Consider the following 25,887-nt stretch of genomic DNA (forward strand, 5'->3'; position numbering starts at 1 on the left):
TCTCTTAAAAAAATCCGCAAATTCTAGGTTTTCTCACCAAACTATACAACTCAAATCTTTTAAATCTTTTGAAAGAAAACTTTCCAAAATCATCTTTTTTTTCAATCAACGAAGATCAAAACCCATAAGATCATTTTAAAAGAACAAGAGACAAATATACTTTCAAAATCGCTCAACTTCTTGAATCAATAATCAATTTTCAAAGCTGTTGAAAGATGATTTCGAAAATCATATAGATCTTGCAAAAACATATATATAACTTTAAGAAAATCCCTACCTCAAGTTTTGAAGAAGAAATGAGATGAAACCCCCAAAATCAATGGTGTCGAAACTCGATCTTCACCGCACACAACGAAGCCCTCGAGAAGTTAACCAACTTTGATGAAGAACCTATGGCAGAACTCTAATGCATCTTGAGAAATCAAGGTTTTGATCCAATTTGGCGTAGGGAAAAGTAGAGAGAAAGGAGAGGAAATATTTTTAGAGAGAGAGAGATACAAAAGTGATCTGAAATATTAGATTCACGAACTGATATAACATGGTCCGCTCGAGCGTGGAAAGTCCCGCTCGAGCGTCGAATACACCTTTCTAGTACTTTTGCAGACAGGTCAAACTTCTAGAACGAAACATTCTTTGCTCGAGCGCATAAACGGCCGCTCGAGCGGACAAGTAACTTTGAATACATTTTGTATTACCCGCCAAGGGGCGCTGCCCCCTGGACCCCCGCGAGCTGACCGGGCAGCTCGATCCCCGACTTGCCCAGTCGAAGTGGCAAAACATGAAAGAAGGATCAAAACCAAGATCGCTACAGTAGAGGTCGGTCACCCACCATGAATGTCAGGGCCCAAGGGCAGTTGGATTTAAGGACGCCGGGCTGATCTCTACCCTCATACCTTAGCCTCTTCGAGGAGGGTGCCTTCGACGAACCAGCCTCAGCAGGCCTCTTCTCAGCAGCGGAGGCACTTTTCTCAGCCTCGGCTAATTTAGAGATCGGTAAAATGTCCTCAGAGTCTATCTGAGTCACTGTTGCCTTGTCTTTGGCCTTTTTCACCCTCTTTGGCTTAGCCTTTGGTTAGGATTGTGAGGGGACTGTCACAACGCCAGGTATGTCGGCCAAGAGGTCTTTGACGACAGCCTTACTGTGTCCCATCTCGTCGGTGGTAGCGACAACAGTGACTATTATACCGAAATGGATTGCTGGTAGTGCAGTGGTATTTTGCCGACGTTCCAACTCGGCGATTCCGTTTATAATCCTAAAAGAGTTTACAACTAGTTGCATGGGGTTCAGTTTGTAATAGTAGAGGACCTCCCTAAAAAGGGTGTTGAGGGGGAATCTGACTCCTCCTTCAATGATGGAGACTATAAGAAAGGGCATGTAGTCCTTCCCAGGTATAATGAAGTCATTCTCTCTAGCCAACCGAATTTGAACGTCAGCTGGGATAGAAAACTCCTGCCTAAAGTACTCTAGCTTAGAAGGGGTGTCGACTCTCCACCTGAACATGCCCATTATGTAGGCCAAAGTGGGTCTAATTTCAGGTTTTTTGGTAAGAGGTTTGGAAAGTGGCAAATGATCTCGACTAAACCCTAGAGAGCACTGGAGTAAAGGTTTCTGAAAATTCAAGGGGGTTTTTTGGTTCGGTTTTTCTAAAAGAACAGAGTTCTAGATCAAATCCCAAACCTAAATCTATGCAGATACAGGAATCAAAGGCAAGAATCTGGAAATGAAGCAAAAAGACCAGAAAAGAAATGAAATTTAGACATCAGGAACGAAGCAGAAAGCAAAACGATAAATGTACACATCCAAAACTTCAAGACATTGAGTGAGTGTGTGAAGAATAATGTGCAAAGGTCACAGCAAAATAACATGATTTGACATTTTCATAAAAGACTACGCAAATTCAAGATTCAAGAACAGAAAATCGATTCATAATCGAAGAAAAGAAAGAAACAGAGTATAATCATGAAGACAGATTCAATAACAACAGAATATATACAAAATAATGAGGGCTGAAACTAAAATTAAAAGAAATGAAGAACTCACCGGTTGGGGCCGAGATTCGAGAACGCCGATTTGAGTTTCGCCGGAGTCAGACGGTGGCGACGGGAGAATGCTTTACCGAAGGAGGTAAATGGAGTGATTGCAGAGAGCTTCGAAGGTACAAAATGGGAGGTTAGAGAGAGAGGCTCTGAGCAGAGAGAGAGAGGGTGTTTTTGCAAAAGTGAAAAGACGAAGAGAGAAGGAGAATTTTGTTAAAATGCGAAAAGGCGGCAAACCATAAATGATATGCCTTGGATGGCGTGTCTGTCAGGTGACGTGCGCAGGAGCGACGCGACCTGGTGGCGCGTGTCAGGTACAAATCAATAAGAGAAGGACGTGTGAAGGAAACGGTTGAGAAAATCATGCGTGACAGCTCATACGCAGATAGAATTCTTGAAGTTCTTAATTTAATGAGGCAAGAACCTCGGCAAGAGGAACGGTCTTGGATAAGGAACTTGAAGAACTTGGTTCTTGGTTCTTAGTCATGTCAAGCCGACGTGTGATGATCTCGCTCATGAAGGATGGAATACGTCTTAGCCGATGTGCTATGTAGACGAATGATATAGATTTCATCACCTCAGGATGCCGAGGCAATAGAACCTAGGAGGCAGTTGTGGGGACATATTTTGTGAATGACAACACGTGGCCAAGGTGGCACCGGAGTGTCAGCCGAGATGCCAAGTGTCTTGGTCATGTTACCGAGGTTATCTTATCTGCGGAGATAACGGAATCCGAAATGAGCGGATAAGAGACAAGAGTCCTAAAATGGAAGAGGACCTCAGTATGGATAAAGATGAAACTCTTAAGGAGTTTATCTCTATCTGGCTGGGAGTCCAAGATGAGTATTGAACCAGAGTCCATTGAAGTTAGGCTTCTACAGAGATCAGGTTAGTGCTGGCTATAAAAGTAAGGCACCCTCGTGGGTTTAAGGTACGCCTTTTGTATTTTGACTAGTGAGTTGAGCACTATTTACTATCTTTGAGAGATAATTAAGTACTGACTTGATCGTCAGAGTGTCCCCGAGTGGACGAACCACCACCGGAGTCTTATCTTTCTATGACAGGTTGTTCGGACGTGATTTATTCTGCCTGTGCTCTCTTGCTAAGTTCCTATTTGGCAGTGTGGTTGGAAATCAGCACCCACATATCTATACCAACTTAGCTAACTAACTCTGACAAACTCTCCAACAAACTTAAAAATTCGATTTGTTTAGATATAAAATATTTTTTAATAGAAAATATTTTCTATATAAAAAAGTGTTAGAAAATGTTTTCAAAAAAAATATTTTTCTTTTGTTTGGTGGTGGCGGTGGTGGTGGCCGAGATGGTGGCATAGTGGTGGGACGATGACAACTATGATGGCGACGGTAGTGGCAATGACCGTGGTGATAGTAGTATGGTGGTAGTGGTGTGATGATATTGGCAAAATTTTAGTCAGAAAAATATTTTGTCAAAATAAATTTATTTTCCATTGACCATGAAAAATATTTTCCTTTTGATTTTTGTTTTCTATTGTACCAAATATAAGAAAATACAAAAAATATTTTTTAAAAAATATTTTTAATCCAAACAAACGGAGCGTTAGTGATCCACCATTTAACTAAATGAAACTAACTCTTTTCCGTTACCCCATTATCCAATAGTCCCATGGTAGGTTGTTCTAGTAGAGAGGTTTGGATGGAGGAAGTCCCACCTTGGTGGCTTCAGCTAGTAGAGAGGTGGTTCTAGTTTCCTTTCACCCATCTAAAAAAAAAAAAAAGTTCCCATGAGAGGTGGGAGACAAACAAACTCTCTTACCATGCACATTATCCAAGAGTCCCATGGGAGGTGGGAGACAAGAGGGAGGGATTAGGAAGGGGAGCTCTTATTTGCACAGTATACATTATGTTTTTTTTTTTTTTTTTTTTTTTAAAAAAAAAGTTAATTACAATTCTATCCTTCAGACAAATTACCATTAAGGATAATCACACCTCTCCAAATCCCACCATCGCCGGCCACTACAAAACCCCAGGCCACAGGCATCACCACCAGCCCCCCAACACCGTGAAGAGTTTTTGATTAATGTATGAGTTATGAAGAGTTTTGGATCTCACTATCCAGTTTTGGCTAATTGTCCCAAGGGCATCAGATTGAAGGCTTCTGTGTACCAAGAAAACACTGAGAAGGAACCAACAAACCTTCAAGGAGTTGCTGAAAGTTCAATATTCATAGATCAATCAAGAACTTCTTCAAGATCAAAGCGGTTCTTGAAGGACACTTAAGCGATTGATGTTTGTGTGTATTTTGCATCACAAATTTGGCCGACTTCCAAACTGACCAGAAACCATAAGGAGAATTGTTACAGGTAAATTGCAGGAAAAAGAGAAAGAGACACAATGGAAATAACAGTATAGTAATTTCGGTTAGAAAGGTATGCAAATATAGATAGACCTATGAGATGTGAAATGCCTTGTGAACATGACAAGTTTTACAATCATTTGTCAAAAGAAAAGGAATTTCAATACAACAATGGATATTACCTGATTTGCTTTCTTCTAAGAACTATGAGAAAGTTCGTCCGGTTTGATGCCTCTATGCATAAATCCTTTGGAAATCAAACTCTATAATGCATCATACAGGAAACATTTATGATAATTACAGAATGCAGTCATTTTTAAGCATCCAATTTGACTTCTTTTTTTTACCGTCACCAGTTAGAGAACAACTAAGGATATATATTCAAAGAAGAGAACAAGTCCTTCGCATTATAAAGTATACTGTCAAACTGGATTTAAGGAAAAGCCCGAAGAATGCAAGAGCCTAATGTGCAAATTGTGATACACCCTTAGTGCTACAGTACCAAGAAGGCCTTACCACTTCCACCTTAGCTACTATAATGTTCAATCATTTTGCATATTAACGTTCCTGTTGTCTGCTTTTTAAGAACAAAGGTACACACATACACGCATAAGCTAATAAAACAGATTATACGGATAAGAAAATTACACTGGCAATAAAATATGAAAACAGAAATTATCAAAAAGAAAGAATTTTTGTTTTTGTTTTTGTTTTTGTTTTTTTTTTTTTTTTTTTGTATTCTTCTTTTTTGTATAGCCAAGAAAGTAAAATGTGGGCTCTGCTAATTCAGGGCGTAAGGATAATATTTTTCTGTAGAGTGCAACATTCATTGATAAATTTATTCTGGTACTCTATCCCACGTAAATTAAACCAACCATATAACTTGTAAACACGCAACTGAGAACTGTTAACACAATAAAATCATTACTCAAAATACAAGTTTCTGAGGAAGATAACATAATGGGACAAGGCATGGTGGTTGCATAGTTTCCTGGAAGCACAAGATATAGAGCTTGGTAAAGTCTGATGTCATGACATGGCATGTTGAAGTTCTTAGAGGTTGCGAATATTAATTGAATCAGTTTTAATTTATTAGAGAAATTTACAAGTTTCAGCTTACTAATGCTGACCTTATTCCTGTATGGGTGAATTGCACTCCGAGGTCAGCACCATATTTTTTCACTTCATGATCCGAGCTGGTTCACCCCCGAAGCTGTATAGTGTAATTCATTTCCATCAATTCTGTATGTAAACTACCATGAACATACATAAACACAATTAAATATATATAGATATATGAGTTCAGTAATAAATCATACCAAATTAAATAAGATCCAAATATGTACAGCCCATCCAAATATGAAGCACTTACAGAAGATTCCAGAAATCGCATGGCGTCCTCCAGGGGCCTGGCCTCCAGACAAAAGCATTATGATGTTCAAGCTCTACCCCAGCACAAGCTTACCCGAATTGCCCACCACCAACATTGTGGAAGGTTGCCCAAACTGGCAAGGAAAGAGCTTCGTGATCCAATACAAAACCCCAACTCACAATCAGCATAATCAAATTTCAAGAACTTGCAACCACAGATTCTAAGATTTCCTCAACTAAACCCCTCTATCTAAGTAGCTATTATTTTGTTAAACAAACTACAACTTTACCAAGTCTTTATGTGGAGTTGTTCAATTATTCAATTTCTGATTTCCAAAAAAGAGAAAATTTTAACTAGTTAAAGCAAATCAATGATATACCACAGAACAATCTTGGAAATAAAAGACCATGACCAGAATTTAACAATCAAAATTCAACATCCACTTCCATAAAAGCTTCACGGTTTCCATAGTACTCAGACAAAGCAAAACAGAAGCTGAAACAGAAAGGAGCCTTAATCACCAAAAGGCCGAAACCAGGCAAACCAAGCTTCACATTAATTCATTACAGTCATAATTGCATGACATTTCTACTGCTTGACTAGTTTTATATGGGATAATTGCAATGTCATTTATCCGTTGTAATTTGCATCTGCAGGTTGTCAATTCAATTCAGTTATTATAAACAATGTCGCTATTGCAGATGGTTGTTCAATCCAAGGCTCTTGTTATCTACAATAATAGTATAACACTATGCATATCTTAGATTATGTTCAATTGTTATACTTCATTGTTAAAACCTATCACCTACTTCACCCACTTAAACCTATTCCACTAAACCTAACCCACTACACCACTATCACCTCCACTTAAACCTACTCCACTAAACCTAACCCACTACACCACTACCACCTCACCTACTCCACTAAACCTAACCCACTACACCACTACCACCTCCACTTCACCTACTCCTTACCTACTACACACTCACCCTCTTCTATATATAGGAATCATGAATCATTGTAAAAAATATATCAATAAACATCAATCAATTATACATAAATTTTTACATGGTATCAGAGCAAGGTTAAGACCTTAGTATTTCTCGCTTCACCGGCGGGCGGCAACCTCGCCTTGGCCGCCCGCCGGACCTCAACCTATTCCGCTTATTTTCTACACATACCTTGACTTCTTTAACATTTTCTTACACCCCTCCTCCGCTATGTCAGCGGCGGCACCCGCATCATCGTCTAGCCTCTATCGCCGTTCACCTCGCCTCTCACATATCCGTGGTTTTACTCTTACTCGTCGTCGTCGTTGGCGTTTCTGGCGCTGCTTTTCTGCTCGTCACTGCTGTTTTTTTTTCCCGATTTGCTCTCTCTCTCTTAGCCATGGATTTGGGTGTGGGGTGTAGAGCTGTGGCTCTGTTGTTGGTAGCCATGTTTGCTGGCTTGAAGGTTTCAATGGCAGCAGTGTACAAGGTTGGGGACTCCGCTGGTTGAACCATCATTGGGAATATTGATTACAAGGCCTGGGCTGCTTCCAAGACGTTTCATGTTGGAGATGTCATCATTTTCGAATACAATTTTCAATGTCACGTGTTGCAAGTGCCCCACAAAGAATACCAAGCTTGCAGAAGTGTAAGACAGTAACATGCATCTTCACATACAGCTTGGGTAATGTGTAACTGTCAAAAGCACAAGCTTCTTGGACATCCCTCTCTCTCTCTCTCTCCATGGACCCAACATCATCATCATGCACCCACTCTATCTCCCTCTCTCTCATCTTTTCCCACTTTCAAACCCACTTTAATCATATCTCTCTTTTCTCTTAATTTATTTCATCCACGTTCTTTCACCCTTTTCTTTTATTTTAATATATATATATATATATATTTTTTATTATAATATATTTTCCCTATCCCTTGTTAGTAAGCATCACCCGTTTTCCATTCTCTTATTATTATTTATTTTATATTCCACCAAAAAAAAAAAAAAAAAAAAAAAAAATCACACTGCTGTTCTTTCTTATCACCCATCCACAAATATTTTTCTCTATTTTCTTTATCCATTATTTTCTTTTATTTTATTTTTCTTATTAAACAAAACAACACCACAAAATAACACCAACAACATTTCACAACCTTGTCATTTTATTCATATCAGGGGATCAACCCCGATCACACTTTTACATCAAAAAAAAAAAAAAAAAAACCCACACAAACAAAAACAAAACTACCACACCCACAGTGGGATTTTTCTTCTCTACTCAGCCGCCGGTCTTTTCTTCTTGCCTCCGTCCTGGGCGGCCCTTGACGGTGTTGCCTCCGTGTTTCCCACTTCACTGGGCACGATCACTATTCCCTGCTCCTCCACTGCAGCATATGGCGGACCTCCGAATCGGAACATCACGGTGGCCTTCCGTTTCAGCTCCTTGTTTTCTGCCTTTAGCACACTTATCTCTGCTCGCGCATCCTTATACATGCGTTGGAGCAGAGCTAGCTGAGAGTTTAACTGTTGCACCTCATTTGTCCTGCTCTGCAGCCGGTGTGACAAGTTTGTGACCGCAGTCATGGTTTCCACACATGACTTCAGAGTATACTGATTGGCCTCAATATCAGTTTGCACCGCCATTTTTTGCTCCACCGACCGCATCGGAAAGTTCAACGGAGCAAACACAGAGGTGTTTGGTTGAGGTTCACTGGCCACCGCACCAGTTCTCTCTCTTGTTGACTCATTGAGGTCGGGAAAGAGAGTGAGTAGACCACGGGATGAAGAGGCCATATTCTGGGTAGCTGAACGGGAAGAAGAGGCCATGTTTTTTGGGTTGCTGAGTGTTTCTGAGAAGGGTTGGATACAGAGTATTTACAGATTGTTTCAGAATAACAAGTTCAGAGGTTTCAGTCTGGTTTGGTTTCCTCCGCCTCCGCATTGGTTTATATTGACACTGACGACGCGGCCGACACGCCGCTCTGTCGCTCACGTGCCTCGCCGCGTCTCCGGCTCACCTTTTGATGGCTCGACGCTTTCTGTCGGGCACGACTTTTGATGAAGTGGGCGCGCCTTTTGAGGGCGCAACTTTTGATGGCACGCCTTTTTATGGATTGGGCACGCATTTTGATGGCACGTCTTTTTATGGATTGGGCACGCCTTTTGATGGCACGCCTTTTGAAAGATTGGGCACACCTTTTGAGGGTGCGACTTTTTAGGGGTCCGACAAGACTCTGTAAACTGTCCCGACATTGATTCCGGTTAGCTCCTTCAAGGGTCCGACAAGACTCTGTAAACTATCCCGACATTGATTCTGGTTAGCTCCTTCAGGGGTCCGACAAGACTCTGTAAACTGTCCCGACATTGATTCCGGTTAGCTCCTTCAAGGGTCCGACAAGACTCTGTAAACTGTCCCAACATTAATTTCGGTTAGTTCCTTTATGGGTCCGACAAGACTCTGTAAACTGTCCCGACATTGATTCCGGTTAGTTTCTACAAGGGTCCAGCAAGACTCTGTAAACTGTCACAACAACTGTCACAACATTGTCTGCTACAACGGTCCGACATGACCCCATAAACTGTCTTCTACATCGGTCTGACACCGCCATCCAGTGTCCTCTACACCGTTATGACACCACCATACAGTGTCCTCTGCAACGTTATGACACCCCCATACAGTGTCCTCTACAACGTTATGACACCACCATCCAGTGTCTTCACCAATGGTCTGACACGACCATACAGTGTCTCCTATCCTCTTTTATTTTTATGTATTTTCTTGTTTTGTTACTCTCTCCAAACTCAAGTTGGCTAGTTCCTATCCCCCTTGAGTTTGTGGGGGGCTGTTAAAACCTATCACCTACTTCACCCACTTAAACCTACTCCACTAAACCTAACCCACTACACCACTATCACCTCCACTTAAACCTACTCCACTAAACCTATCCCACTACACCACTACCACCTCACCTACTCCACTAAACCTAACCCATTACACCACTACCACCTCCACTTCACCTACTCCTTATCTACTACACACTCACCCTCTTCTATATATAGGAATCATGAATCATTGTAAAAAATATATCAATAAACATCAATCAATTATACATAAATTTTTACATTCATTCATAATATCATACCTCAATTTATTTATCTATAATTGCATAATATTTTCACATGCGTCATATAGTCTAAAAACATGCAATACAAAGATCAAAGATATTAGTTTTTTTGGGTAATACAGTATGATCTACTCAAGTTTACAGAAAGAGACTATACCTCTCCCTTTACACGCCATTATTGTTTTGCATCCAATACATGAAAGAGAGCTTGCAATAATGCAATGCTTAGAAATATGATATCAAATTTTAGCATATTCAATAGTCTGCTTCCCTTCATGAGGCTTACTGAAGAAATAATTGAAGTAATCGGAGTAGAGAACTTGCTTATATATTGGCTTCTCTCCAAGTTGTAATGCTTCTGGCAGAGGACCCATAACTGCATTAGGACCTGGGTTCACAAAGATGGGGACTGAAATCCTGTGCTTCCTTGCACTGGTAACAGCACGGTGCTCTATGCTTTTGTAACGATCGTTACTCATAATCTGTAGTACATCACCAATATTGACTATGAGTGCTCCCTTAACAGGCGTGACATGGATCCAGCCTTCTCTTCCTCGCACATAAAGACCGCCAGTGTCGTCTTGAAGGAGGATGGTGATTGTTGAGGCATCGGAGTGAGGTCCAACTCCAGCTGTGAGATCAGGGTTTGGACATATGGGATAGTGGTTAAAATTAACAATAAGGGTACCCATTAACAGATTTTCCTTGGTTGCACCTATCTCCTCCACATTAAGTCCCTTCATTAGCACCTTTAGGAGCCTTTGGATGACTGGTTTAGCCCACTTCATGTATTCCAAAAGTTGATCCCTTCAAACAATTAGTCAATAATCAAGAAGAATCAATCTTCAAATAATACCAATGGCCTCAAAATTAACTCTTATTGAACAAGACACAATGAATCTGACAAATTCAATGTGTGAATGCAACAAGCTGTTGAAAAATCGTTGCAAAAGAAGAAAAACGAAACCAAAAAAAAAAAATTGTTAACTTGGCTTTCCGGTGAATTGAAGTGACCAATTTCAGCCCGTAGGCAAAATAGGTAAAAGAGTTTGGCAACCCTTAGACACGGGGTCTTTTTCCATGTAGAAAGAAAGATATGTCGCTGAAATCAATCTGGCAAGTGATCCTTGATATCAATCTAGCAAGTGATTTTTCTCGGATTTCTTGATTGAAGGGACTGCAAACCATAATTGTGGGATAAAAAATGAAGAATATTATCTAACAACTTCAACAAAAATTTAATGAACTACGACATAGATAGAGATTAAAATCAAAGATAACAAAAGAATGTGGCTTAAGTGCTTAACTCATCCGGTAAATTAATTTGAGCTAGTTCATGGGCCACAACTGTTTCCATAATGCCGTTATGTAACTGTATGGGTGGTTACCACCACATCTCATGGTCGTGTGATTGAAAATCACAGCCATAAAGGCCACCACCATTATGTAACATCAATTACGACCGTTACACCTTCGTTTTTAGCAGAATAAGCACTGTTACAAAAATGTTAAATCTACATCCTTTTTAGTGTCCAATCTTTAAGTTATAGAAGATTTGAGTTGCTATCAAAATTAGATGAGATTAGTCCTCCCGCTTTTGATTTCTCAAAGAAATTTTTTTACTTTTTTACTTGACTCTTAGATTATTAACTTAGATCTATTTGGCTTTAGGTTAGATTTACTGAACAAAGCGTGGATATCATGTTTTGTACTTTTACATTAGTATGTTGTTGACATATTGCACTATGAATTTTTGTTTCTGACTTCAGGAATATTAATATTAAACATGCTTTGTGTGTGTGTGTGTGTGTGTGTGTGTGGGTGTTTTTTTTTTTTTTCGCATAACAATGAAAAGTTATTCACAAGTACAATCAATAAAACAAAGAAAATTAAATATATCCAACAAAAGAAAAAAAATCTCCATAGTGACTTAAAATGAGTGTAAAAATTAGTGTACATATATTAAACTGAATTCAAAAATGAAAAATAAATAATAAAAAAAACTTAAAACCTAAACCCTAATAAATGTAATTTTGAAATAAAAATGTTTCTCGAAATTGTGTGAAGAAGAAAAAAAATGTGGCTACGCTACAGCTTACGCCATGCAACTGCATTGACGCCCCCGTAATGCCACTGTTACCATTACCGTGGCCACCAACTATTACTTAAAACCTCTTGTACTCTCTCAATTGAGAGGTCATGTACCAATTTTTATTAAAGGCAAAAAATTGATTATTTCTTTCCAATAAAGAACTCTTCCTTTAAGTTATTCAGTTGGCTTTTTTTTGTACTCTCCCAATTGATAGATAAGTGATGAATTCTTAATAAAGGAAAAGATTTATTATTTCTTCTTAATTAGCAATTAACTCATTTATTTCTTCTGCAATTCGACGCTGTGATTATTGATGTTGATGTTAAATTGTCCAATTTAATATAATTCTCATCATATTTAAGGGTAAATTACACTAACCTCCCCTAATGTTTGAAGAAAATACAACAAACCTCACAATTTTGATATAATTACATTCGATTCACTCTCTTAAAATTTAAATTAACATAACACTTAAACCCCATTACTTTCAATATTTCATATGGATGAAAAAAATGATGTTATTATTTCTTTTACAATAAAATGTATACCTTTTTTTTTATATATTTATTTTTGTATCTTTACTCATCAGTTCTGGTCCATTTAATTTTATTAATAAAGAAGTCAGTGAAAGAGGATCTCCAATTATTCACATTATCTTTCATCAAATTTAAATTTAATAAAAAAAAAATACTACAAAAGAATCTTTAATCATTTCATCAAATGTTCATTAAATTAAGGAAAAGTCGTTTTTTTATCAAATTTAAATTTGATAAATATTTAAAAAGACAAAGCATTGAAAATAATTATGTCAAAACGATTAGACTAGTTATATTTTCTTCAAATCTCATAAGTGTAATTTACCCTATTATGTCAAAACGACGAGACTAGTTATATTTTCTCCAAATCTCATCAATGTAGGCAAATTTCCCCTACATTACGCATCCCCTACAATAGCCATCCTTTTTTTGTTTTTTTTTTTTATTTGAGTCACATCGGTTCTCTAACACTATGTTTGGGAATTTAGAAAAGAAAAGAAAAGAAAGAATTACTTAAGATATAAGAGAAAAGAAAAGAAAAGAAAAGAAATGATTGTGATTTCTTTTCTTATTTGGATAAGTAAGAAATAAAATAAAAGAAATGATTATGATTTCTCTCCATCTTGTTTGGTTAGATTTCATAAGAGTATGGGTCTTCTGAAAATTTTGAGGATTCATCAGTTCCAGAAGAAGGAAATGATGGCATGGAGGATAGGGCAGAGCTCTTTGATCCTAATCTTGATTGGTTATTCCATGAAAATGCGGCTTCGGACTCTGATAGCAAGGAATGCAATGAGGGTAAGGAATGTGATGGTGGTTCTGATTCTTGTGAAAAGGTCCGTGACTCTTGTGAGCAGGGCAATATGAAGTCTGTACTTTCCGACCATAATCAGGGAGCTTTTTCTGCGATAGTTTCTGGGTCAGTTTTGGAGAGGGGGAGGGAGTCACATGATGTTCCAGTCTATCATCATTCTCGTGGGATGGCTTCCATTAGGGAGGATATTGTGTCTCATGCAATCAATAATAGCTTGGCTACCACTAACAGTTTGGTTCCATCTGCAGCTAATGAGGAAGATCATAGGACTGGACTTTCTGAGGGGGTATCTCCGGATCATGGGCTAGGAGTTGACAGTGTTTCTGGGACTGATGTTGATGAATCTGAGCGATGGTTGAGAAAAATGAGTAAATATGTATCCTTTCCGTTGGAGGAAGGGGATGTCCCCCATTTTGTGCACTTGCTTGACACACTTGGGTTGTCTCTAGTAAAGAATAATGGGTTTAAGTCTAGATCCAAGAAGAGGGAGTTTGTACCCAAAGGGGGCAACACTCAAAAAAGTTCGGGGCATAGAAAAGGGTGGAGGGAGCTGAGGAATCTTAAGAGTGACATTAATTATGAGGGAAGGGAGAAGGAGGTCAAGGGTGGTCTAGGTGCTCAATGAAGATTTTGAGTTGGAATGTTAGAGGACTACGGTTCCGTAGAAATAGGGCAGTAATAAAAGAATTTTTGAAAGTGCATCAGCCAGATATAGTCATGCTTCAAGAGACTATGTGCGAGGAGTGTGATAGGTCTTTTATTCAGAGCATTTGGGGGACTCGATTTAAAAAGTGGGCTGTATTACCTTCTAGTGGGAGGTCAGGGGGTATTTTGATTATGTGGTATGATAGAATAGTTTCGGAGTGTGAAATACTTTTGGGGGCTTTTTCATTGTCTATCCAGTTTCGCAATCGGGACAATAGTGAGTGGTGGTTAACAGGAGTTTATGGTCCTAATAGACCTAGGGAAAGTCAGGTTTGGTGGGAGGAATTGGGGGGTTTATTGGGGCTCTGTGTGCCTAATTAGTGTGTGGGCGGTGACTTCAATGTGGTTAGGCTCGTGTCTGAAAAGCTTAATGGGACTTCTTCCAATAGAAGCATGAGGGATTTTGATTCTTTCATTAGGGAGGGTGAATCGATTGATCTCCCTTTGAGCAATGCTAGGTTTACTAGGTCTAACCTTCAAGAGAATCTTGTGTGTTGTAGATTGGATAGGTTCCTTCATACCTTGGGGTGGGAAGGGTTGTTTCCCGATATTAGACAAGAGGCATTGCCTAGGGTTGTGTCCGATCATTGCCCAGTGATATTTGAGAGTTGCCCCTTCAAATGGGGTCCTTGTCCCTTTAGGTTTGAGAAAGCGTGGTTGGAGGATCGTCCTTTTAAGGGCTATTTTAAGGTTTGGTGGGAGAGCTGTAGTCCCCAAGGGTGGGAGGATTTTAAATTCATGCGTAAGCCGAAAGGGGTCAAAGAAAATTTGAAAGTCTGGAAGCATGATGTCTTTGGTGATTTGAATATTTTGGGGAAAGTTCTGTCCAGAAGAATTAGAGATGTTTTTGGGGAAACGATTTCTGCTTCACAGGGTGCCTTCGTGCATGGAAGGCAAATTTTGGATGTGGTCCTAGTGGCCAATGAGGTTGTGGAGGAATATAGAGCGTCACGTAAGGAGGGGGTAGTATTTAAGGTAGACTTTGAGAAAGCATATGATCATGTGGATTGGGGTTTTTTGGACTTTATTTTTGAAAGGAAGGGTTTCGGTTTTAAGTGGAGGAAGTGGGTTTGGGGGTGTGTGTCATCGTGCAATATGTCGGTTATTGTGAATGGAAAAGCGAAAAATTCTTTTCATGCATCTCGGGGATTAAGGCAGGGAGACCCATTATCACCGTTTTTATTTATCGTAGTGGTTGACGTGTTGGGGAGGTTAATTGATGTTGCTAGAGATAAAGGGGTTACTGAGGGGATTGTGGTGGGTAGAGATATGATTAGTGTGACTCATTTGCAGTTTGCAGATGATACCATATTTTTCTCTTCTAAGGAGGAAAGTATGGTCTGTAATCTACTTATGCTCTTGAGGATCTTTGAAGTTGTATCCAGCCTTAAGGTCAATCTCACTAAGAGTTGTGTTGGGTATTAATCTTGAGCGTAGTTGCGAGCTTCGTATGGCAGAAGTGTTGGGTTGTCCCATTGAGAAGCTCCCTCTCAAGTATTTGGGGCTCCCATTGGGTGGCGATCCTAGAACAGAGGCCTTTTGGAATCCAGTCCTTGTTAAGATTGGGAAAAGATTGGAGGGTTGGAGGCAAGCATTGTTGTCTCGGGGTGGGAGATACACTTTGGTATAATCAGTGTTGAGTTGTATTCCTATTTATTTTTTGTCCCAATTTTGGGAGGATGTTTGGGTGGGGGTGACATCTTTTGATAAAGCTTTTCCACTTTTATACCGATTGGTTCATCTTCGAAATGTGTCACTTGCGTCGGTGGCATGTTCTAATGTGGCACCAATCACTTGGAATTTCAATTTCCTTAGGAATCTAAATGATAGGGAATTTCTTGAGTTGGCATCTTTGTTGACATTGATTGATGGGGTTTCCTTAGTTCCATCTCCCGATAAAAAGGTATGGAATATCAGTTCTTCAGAGGTCTTTTCTTGTAAATCTTTGTTTGACAATCTCATTGATAAGTCCTCCGTTCCTTTGTTTCTCTTCATATGAAAATCTGGAAAGTGGGTGTTCCTCATAAAGTGAAATTTTTCACGTGGTCCTTAATTCATAGGGGTGTCATGACCAATGACTTTTTCCAAAGGAGAAGGCCTAATCACTATCTTTGCCCTCAATGGTGCGTGATGTGCAAGAGGAGTTCGGAATCGGCGGATCATCTCTTTCTTCATTGTTTGGTGGCTATGCAGTTATGGCAGCGTCTATTTGGTTTGTGTGATGTTAAATGGGCTCCTCCACGGGATTGCACACATATGCTTCTTGTTAAGTTTGATGGGTTCAGCGGCTCTAAGAAAGCCAAAACCTTGTGGTCTTGTATTGTTTGTGCTATTTTCTGGATTATTTGGCTGGAAAGGAATTCAAGAATTTTTGATGGAAAGGAGGCTACTGTAGACTCTTTGTGGGATAGGATTGATTTTTTGTCTTTATTTTGGGCTTTTGTGTCTCCTCCGTTTAAAGAAGTTCCACTTTTCTTGATTTCTAGGGATTGGTTTGCTATTTGCAACCCTTAGTGTTTGGATTTTCTTGTTTTCTCTTTCTTTTTTTTTTGACAGCTGTTTTTATTCTGATTGGGTTCTTGTTAGTATATGAGGACTTCTTGTCCTCCACACTTTCTTCTTTAATAAAATTTCTTGTTAGCTTTCACCAAAAAAAAATAAAAATCATAAGAGAAAAAAAAAGAAAAGAAATTATTTTATATTATATTATCAAAACAACTTTTTTACATTTTCAATCATTTTATTTATTTTATTTTTATTGGGACAAAAATAGTATTATGAAAATATTGATTACTTTTCTCTCTCAATCTCTTCACTTTTGGAAAAATTGATAAAAGAAATGACTTTCTCTCTGTTTCTTTTAATTTCTCTTCGTTTCTCTCCACTGAAGTTATCCAAATAAATAAGAAAAATACATATCTCCATGCTCTTTTCTTTTTTCTTTTTTTTCAAATCACGCAATCCAGCATAAGTTTTGAACAACTTTCCGTAAAAAATTAAAAAATTACACTTGCCACCAAACAAATAATCTCCTATTGTATTACCAAAACAAATAAATAAATAAATAAACTCATGAGATAAAGTTGAAAAATTGAAATACATACCTGGAGACAGAAGGCCATGAATCAGAACCTTTTGAATCATCTTCATCTTCCACTGAACCATTATCACCATTACAATAAATGTGAGTAAGGTAATCTTTCCACTCCAAAACCTTTTCCTTATGGGGGGTGAAGCTAGTCTTCAACTGCACACTAGTGTTGGTGTTGTTCTTGCCATTGAAGATGTACTTTCTTCTCTCCTCAACCGGTAACCCAAAGAACCGGTGACCCGCCTCCATCACATTCTCAAGGACTTCCAAGGGCACTCCGTGATTGACGATCTGAAAGAATCCGAATTTCTCAGCTGCTTCGCAGATCGATTCTGAGACCTTTGGGTCATCGTTGTCCCAATTCGATACATCGATGATTGGTATGGAAGAGGACGATGATGAATCACAAGATGTTGGTGGTGCCACGTGGATCCGATCTTCAATAGATTGGATGAATTGGTTGGGGACTGTTTTGAGGCGTGTGTCTGAAAGACCTTTGACTCCATTGCCTTGGTTGAGCACGAAATCGAGGACGTCAAAGGGCTCAGAGAGCTTCGCCATTTGCATCGCATATGGTGGAGGTGGAGTAGGTAGGTGAAGAGGAGAGGAATACAACTTGGCGCAAATGTACAGTATAATCCTCTGTCTCAACAGTTGGAGACGCGACTATAACTTATTGTATAACGAGTTATAGTTTATAGTTGTGAATATAAATTAATTTTTGATTTATAAATTAAATTTTTTTTTATTTAAAAAATAAGTTGATTTTTTATTTATAAAAGATTATAAGTTGTATTATTAAGTTAAATTAAATATATTAAAATAGTTTAAATTAAATTAAAAATTAAAATAAATCAGAAATAAATCTTACCAAATAAGGTCAATATAAGAATAATTTTTATACGCGGATAAAATATACACATTATTATTATTGACTTTGTTAGTGTATTCATTATATTTATATTATTTAAAAAATAATAAGAGATATATATAAATTGATAGGAGATAGTGTTACGTGGTATCTTATTAATATATAAAAAAATTTAAACACCGTAGACACCTTATAATTATTAAGAACATGAAACCAAATGACACATAATTTTATATTTTTTTAATCATAATTAAAATAAATAAAAAAATTTATAACCAAAAAATATATAAGATATAATTAAAAATTTTATGACTGATAACTACAATAAGATCATAGTTAAAGAAAAAAATTAACTATAACTAAAAGAAAAATAACATAATTTAATAGTGTATAATAAATTTTTTTATATTTTTAAGAAAAATTTCACACTTATTAATAGTTTTATTAAAAATATAAGAGATTAAATATGATTAATTACCAAAAATAATAATATTTAAATATCAACTAATATTTAAAAATGTATTAATTAAATTGTTAGTAAGAAATTGTTCTTGTTTTACACCAATTACTATCCCTTCGATAGAGGAACGTAACTCAAGTAGTACACGCTTTTTTATTAGAAAAATGATTTATTTTTTAATTTTATCTCCTCAATTTCATTTCCAATAATGTGGAATTAGAGGAGATTAAATATAAGAAAAGAAGAGTGTAAGACCGCTTCATATAAATATTAGTCATGTCATTAAGGGTGGAATTAGGAAAATAAAATTATAAAGATGTAATTTTGCTCTTTTTATTATTTAGTTTTTAAAATTTTGAGTAATTTTTTTTATATTTTGTTATTTTGTTATCTTTTTAGATACATATAATCTAGATATATTTAAAAAGTACAATATTTGTTATTTAAAAAAAAAAAGATTATAAAAATTTATTATATTTTTATATTTTTTGTATTTATTGAATTTTTAAAAAATTTTGGGCAAAGCACCAATAAATTTTAAATTTGGGAATGTTAAACCATTAAGTCTTGGCGTTTATTTCAAGGACTAATAAGTCCTATATCAATTGTAAAGACTTTAGTAAACATGGTTTGGGCGCATAGGCTTCGACAAGTGAGGGTAAATGTGGGTTGGTGTTGATGTTCAATTTACGAAAAAGTCCAACAAAGAACTGTAGTGTTTTGTGCAATCGAATCCGTAACAATGAAGACGGTAGGGTTTGGATTTAGATTCTGATGTTGCAGTGATTTCTATCGCGTATTTGGCATGATTTTGATTTTGATTTGGTAATGTTTGATGTTAATTTCTAAAATTAGCATTTGATTACGTTTGTAAACCCTAGTTGCCCAAATCGACATTTGATTACCTTTGTCATTCTTAATATGTTGCATTGATCGTGAGGTTAGGTGTGATCACCATTTCGTTCATTTCTCTAACAGTGAAGACGACATCTACACATTGCCGTCGTCGGAGAACGTTGCCAGATAACATGGTGCCAGGTATTTATTTTTTGGGCTTCTGATGTAGGGCTAGGTTTGTTTCCCATTATGGATTTGGTGAAAATGTACGTGTTACATTATGTTCCCTTTGCGATTGTTTGTCTTGATTTTGTGTGTACGTTGTGGTGGTGGTGTTGTGCGTAATGTACATTAATGTGTGTTAATGTCAATGCGGGGATGGAGTTTTGTTTGCTTGCTGCTCTAGCTATGACCATTATTTCGTTGTTGCCTTGTGGTAATGTAGGTTGGTGTATTAGTTTGAGTAATCCAAACATGGGTGTTGTTTTGTTTTTGTTATGCTGTTATGGTGGGCCTGTCGTTTGTTTGATAATGTGGGTGAGGGACCCCAGATTTTTTGGCATTGAAAATTGTTGTTGGTTGTTATTTTTTTGTTTTGACCAACACTCTTCAGTATATAACTTGGTTTGCATGTATTTGATAGATGACCGTTGTTATGAGATGTAGTGTCATTGAATTGGTATAAGTGACGAATGGTTTGTGTTTTTTAGTGTTTTCATGGAGCTAAGATCTATGTATGGTTTTAAGGTGGGGGCCATTGTACGTTGTTATTTGATAGGTAATGGCGTGTGAATGGACATGGTAACTATACATTGGTGTTCCATGTGCGTTTTGAAACAAGTATGGGCACTGATTTTGTTAGCATGGAAGCCATGATTGTGTTGAACAAATGTCGTAGTTCGCGTAGCTGGGTTGTAAGTTTGGTGGTAAATTTTTTTGTAGTAAAATTTAGTATAGTGAAACTGGGTGGTATGTATGTGGTACTGCGTTATAACATGCTAATATGGTAATGTTACATTTGTTGCAGGTAGTTCAAGTCGGCCAAGTGCTAGACACAACGCTCAGGGGAGAACTCCGCGCTCACGTTCGACAGTTCAGACGTCGACCCATTTAGTAACCAAGAGGCAAGCACAATTGCCATTCAAAAAATGTAAAACAGCATCAAGGCCTGTTCTAAAAACTATTGTGGATATGTTGAAATTAATATACCGTTCCAATGTTGCCGATGTGATCAAAACTGTGTTAGAGCTTGAGTTTGGTGATAAGCACGTGAAACAATTGCAGAAGACACCATTTTGGCTCATGATTAACGTAATTCGAGTACATAAGTTGGATCCAAAATCATTTAAGAAGTGCGATACAACCGTATGCCGTATAATTCAGACATACGATCTGAGTGATGAGAAATTTCACATCGGGGGGAGAGGACTGCCACTCCATAACAGTGACATCCGCTTGCTTTTTAGGATACAATGTGGGAATGATAAGTTAGATTTGGCGCATGGTGGTAAGGCTCCTTCAGATTTTATCCAACGACGGTGCCCAAACGTCAATAGGATTTTTGCCAAGGTTTTATCAAAGACTTACTCATGGTGGCAATGCGTAGGAAGATGGAACGTGATGAAGAAGATGTTACGAAACTGGTGTGCCTGTACATATGTGCGAAGTTATTTTTTGCGATGATAGGCAAGTCTATCGAATAGGCATTCATGCGAGTGATCGATAAGTTGGACACGTTGCGCCTGTACGATTAGACAACAACAATCCACAACGCACTGATTGGTTCGTTGAACGAGACGCATAATAGGCCAGAAAAAATTATCAAATGTGCAGTTGCATTACTGGTATGTTAGTACTTGATAAATAGTGTAGTATCAATATAGTACACAACGTATCTTACAAAGAACTTGATGTTGTATGAAACATTATTAAAATTTTTTCATGGTTATTGTTCATCCTTTGTGAGCACACATCCATTGTGGACTCGAACAAATGCAATGTGTCACCACGGTTTTGCTGGTGGAACCTTGGGAAATTCATAGGAAAACTGAAAGGTGTGGACCTATCGGTGGAGGGTTCCATAGAGGTATGCCTTACGACTTCTTGCTAAGGTGTGTTTCATGTTTTGTTAATGTGTAATTGAAGTTGTTTCATTGTTTTATTATTTTATTTTTTTTGCAAGTTAATATTGAGAAACTTGGTGGGACTATCATCGAGCGGTATTTTGTCAAGGTATTAGCAGATGCGCCTGTGACTGTTGAACATGGTGAAACTGTGTTAGAGGTCAAGCTGGTTAGTACGTAGGATGGAGGTGTTACTAATGTGGTTGGCGAGAAGTTTAACATCGGAGAACTTAGTTTGGATTGTTGGCAGCCAGATTCGCCACATGGATGTAAGATTGAATTGACGTCAGCAACGAAGGAAGAATACATTCCCACGGCGCAGACTTGTGATAGAAAGAAAGTGGATAGAAAAATGTTGGCAACTGGGGAAGCATGGCCGGTCTTGTTTCCCGACCAGCTAAACCTGTTGTAGACACCCCATTTTTGACCGCCCTTAAGACTTGGACGCGACTGATGGTTTACATGGTGGAGAAAGGTGTACAGGGGAAAGGTTCAGTTTCTTCGGCAAGGAGAGAGTCAAATCTCAACTTCATACCCCTTTTTGGACCAAAACAATCTTGATCAAAAGATTTTAGACCTTAAAACCCTCTCTTTCAAAACGATTTTGAAATAAAGTTTTTACGATGTTCCGAGGCTCGCATTTTGTCAAATGTTGCGCTTTTCGGTAAACCGAGCAAGGACAAAGTAGAAATGAATGAAAGAGAGATGAAATATTTGAAAAATCTTTCAAAACACTTTGTTTAGGGGTTTGGAGTTGAAGAAAAGAGGAAAGGAGAGAAGAAAACTAGTTTGGGAGAAGTTCGGCATGAATCCGGGTAGGACCGAAACTGCACGACTCCACCGAAACGGGCATAACTCTTTGCACAGGGGGAATTTTGATGCAAGGTTGGTGCCATTGGAAAGATAACTTCTGGGGCTTCAATGTAGCCACATGGCAGACCAGAAAAATCAGGTGGTCAAAAGTGGTTTAGTATGAATTCGGGAGGACCAAAACTGCGCGGCTTCACCAAAACGGGCATAACTCTTCGCACAGGAGGAATTTAGATATGAGGTCATTTCCATTGGAAAGGAGACTTCCTGAGCTTCATTTTACACTCAAAAATATCCTAAAGCCAAGTCCGGGTGGGGGAGATATGGTTGGTTGAAGTCCGGTTGGACCGAATCTGCGCGGCTTCACCAAAACAGGCATAACTTTTTACACAGAAGGAATTTTAATGCAAGGTTTGCGGCATTGGAAAGCTAACTTCTGGGGCTTCATCCTAGGGGGTGCCCGACCACCTTGAACCTTTTGACCTGGTCGGCCGACCAGGTCAAGTGGTCGGCCGACCAGGTCAAGTGGTCGGCCGACCACTTGAACTGGTCGGCCAGTTACCCTCTGTTTTGTCTCTCTGAGTGTGTTCCAGCTGTGCCAGCTGGGAGCCATTTGCAACATCCTCCATACACGTGTATGAAGGATCTTCAAAGTTGTTTTTAGCTTCCAAGAGAAGCTTTAGACCTCTTTGTCTATATAGGAGGGCCTCTCCCTCCTTTGTGCTGGTTCAAAAAATTGCTAGGGCTAAACAATATATCTCTCTTTATATCTCTCTCTTTTGAGCTCTAAATTGCTTGGTTCTTAGCCCCTTTGCACCACCTCTCATAGCCTAACACTTCCATCATCAACCTAAGGTCCTTGGAGGGTATTTTCAGAGGTTCAAGGTTGGGTTTTTGGGTCCAGAGGCTGCTGGTTTCTGCTGGTCTTCAAGGGTAACCATTTTTTCCCTTTTTGAGCATTATTTTGATCTATCTTTTATCTATACTTGCAAGCATTTTTGAGCTTTGACACAAACTGAAAAGAGTCTTATTTTGAGTTCCTCTTGAAGTTTGTTTAAGGACTTTTTTCTGTTAGAGGTCATCTACTCCCTTGTATGCTTCATCCCTCTTTTAAGGCTTATTTTACTTCATATCTTAGCCTTACTTGCAAGCATTTTAGAGCCTTGGTGTAAACTGAAAATAGTCTTATTTTGAGCTCCTATTCAACTTTGTTTAAGGAAACTTTTCTATTTGAGGTCATCTACTTTCCCTTACTCTGTATCTCTCTTTTAGGGCTATTTTTGCATCATACTTTAGCCTTACTTGTGAACTTTTTAGAGATTTGCTATAAACTGGAAAAAGTATTGTTTTTACCTCCTCTTTAAGTTTTCTTGAGGTCACTTTTCTGTTTGGAGTCATCTCCTTCCTTGCATGCTTCATCCCTTCATGATTAAGGCTATGCATTAGAGCATTTGCATTGGCCATGGTTTGGCCTCTTAGACAATGAAATCTAGTGGATTTTTAGTGGCTTTGATGCATTTTTTAGGGTCAAAATTAGAGGGGGGTGACCCCCTCTCTCCTTGTATTGTTTGGGGGTCTTTTGGGCCTTCCAAAGGGACTCTATTTTGCATGCATTGAAGTCACTTTTTGGGCCTTATTTTGTGAGTTTTGGGGTCTACCTTAGGTCTTTCTGGGGCCCTTTTGATCATATTTTATGTCTACAATGCATGTGTAGAACAATTCCATTCAAGGCCTTTTGAGGGGGCCTTTCTTTGCATGTTTCTTAAACTGATTTCAGGGCCTATTTGGTGAGTTTTAGGGCTGTCATAACTCATTTCCAGAGTTGGTTTGGTCATGCTAAGTGTCTATCTCATATGTGCTTAACAACCCCTTGAATGGCCTCCCAAAGAAGCCCCTCATTTTTACATGCATTGGCTGCATTTCAGTGATTATTTGGGCATATTTTGGCATGTTTTATTCATTGCTTTTGGCTGGTTTGATGAGTTCTCATTTGCTTCATATACATCCCATGTAAACCATGCTTGCTAGCCAATGTTGCATACTATTTTAGTCCATCATGTTAGCATCTTTTGGTCATGCTTTAAACTAGAAATGTGCATGTTTTGGGACTGCCTTGGCTTTATCTTTAGACTTCATGATCAAATATTGCTTGATTTGTATACTTGTGGTTCAATGCATGTGCCTAGTATTGAGTTTCGGGGCTTATTCCAAGCATCGGGTGCCATATTTTCATGTTTCGGGATCATTTAGCATCATATTTCAGTGCTAAAATTTACATGTTTGAATGCCATCTTGCATCCCTTGTCATGCCTTGGTAGAGTGGTATTTTATGCCTTAGGGTCGGTCCTCGATTTGCGTGCATGTGTGCACGCATTTCGGTTGTCTCATTTTCATCTAATGGCCACTGATGTGAGTATGGCTGAGGTCCACTCATGTTGGTGCAAGTCCATCGTGCATTGTGTATGCCATTTCGTTTCATAGCATTGCGTATGCTAGGTCGCATGTTAGAGCATTGTGTATGCCATTTCATAGCATTACGTATGCTAGGTTGTATGTTAGTCGCATTGTGTATGCCATCTCATTTGCATTGTATTTGGGATAGGAGTTAGTCCAAACACGGGAAACGAGGTACGTTTCGTACTCCGAGTGACGGAACGTGTCTCAATTCCCTATCGCCAACACTCCGGATTACCCATGATGGAGTTTAGGTCTTGTTGTGTTTTCATGTGCATTCATCTCATATTGAGTCATGCAATTCGGCTCCTCGGCCATCATGCATCAATATGCGTGATTGGTGGCACGAGGATCGAGGACTACACTCCCTGAAGAGTAGTCATGCATACATATGTGAAATACTTTGCCATGCCCCTTTGTTGCTCTCTGTTATAGTAAATCAGAAATCAACGGTCATCTGGAGCGTTACGCAATATTGCGAAAACAATTGCAAACAGAGGCAAACTGGGGCATCGTAATGGATTTCTGCGCAAGACAACTCGAGCATGCATCATTCATTATTTGGAACAGAGCTGAGGCGGTCCATGGATTTGTATGCCAATTTACCTGCTTTCCTAGATTAATTTGTTAATTAATTAGGATTTTGTATTATTCATTCGGACCCTCCGAGTGAGGGCACAATTGTAATAAGTATGTGTGCGTGTGATGTATGTCTTCCAACCCTACGTCTTTCTCCCTTTTATTTACCAGCTTATGATGGTTAGATTAGGGCATGTTTCAACTAGCATACAGTATGATACCATGTTTGCATTCATTCATCTGTCTTGCATGCACCGGGCTCGACGCATCATACTAACTGCATTTGTATTTCAATTCCAAGTTGAATACTTGTTAGTTGTAGCATTTCATATGCCATCTTTAGAATAGCCGAGCCTATCTTAGTTGCATTTTGCATGTGTTGCATTAGGCATTTCTGTATAGTTAGGATCACGCATGGATTTCTAACATAGCTTCTGTTTTGGCTTGGAGTACTTGGTAAGTTTTATGCTTTAGCATCCTTGCATGCGTGTGAGTGACTGCTATGATAGCATGCTTACCATGAGGCTAAGTGCTTATATGATATAACTGCCTGAATGCCTGTGGGTGAAGGTTGGGTTATTTAGATTGGAACAATTCATCAATTGCGAGTTTTAAGCCCACTAGATAGTGGCAAATCATCATGTTTTCTAAGCCCAT

The 25,887-nt window shown here is 38.5% G+C and overlaps 1 protein-coding gene across 2 annotated transcripts; it reads right to left on the bottom strand.

Moving 5' to 3' along the window:
* Nucleotides 1–5,199: 5,199 nt before the first annotated feature.
* Nucleotides 5,200–17,776, bottom strand: LOC145814235 (feruloyl CoA ortho-hydroxylase F6H1-3-like). Of its 2 annotated transcripts, XR_014357578.1 has the most exons (4): nt 17,110–17,760; nt 10,016–10,665; nt 5,747–5,894; nt 5,200–5,627 (listed from the first exon to the last, which is right to left on the bottom strand). XR_014357578.1 is itself a non-coding variant. In XM_082910807.1 (2 exons), exons 1-2 carry the CDS (start codon nt 17,661–17,663, stop codon nt 10,098–10,100), a joined length of 1,122 nt encoding a protein of 373 aa, XP_082766933.1. In that variant the 5' UTR covers nt 17,664–17,776; the 3' UTR covers nt 9,924–10,097. The 2 variants fall into 2 exon arrangements, 1 of the variants encoding a protein (XP_082766933.1); XM_082910807.1 differs by lacking the exons at nt 5,200–5,627; nt 5,747–5,894 and having other exon boundaries at nt 9,924–10,665; nt 17,110–17,776.
* Nucleotides 17,777–25,887: the final 8,111 nt, after the last annotated feature.

Source organism: Camellia sinensis, unplaced genomic scaffold (genome assembly GCF_055761805.1).
Source record: "Camellia sinensis isolate YWXY unplaced genomic scaffold, ASM5576180v1 Unanchor1, whole genome shotgun sequence".
NCBI lineage: Eukaryota > Viridiplantae > Streptophyta > Magnoliopsida > Ericales > Theaceae > Camellia > Camellia sinensis.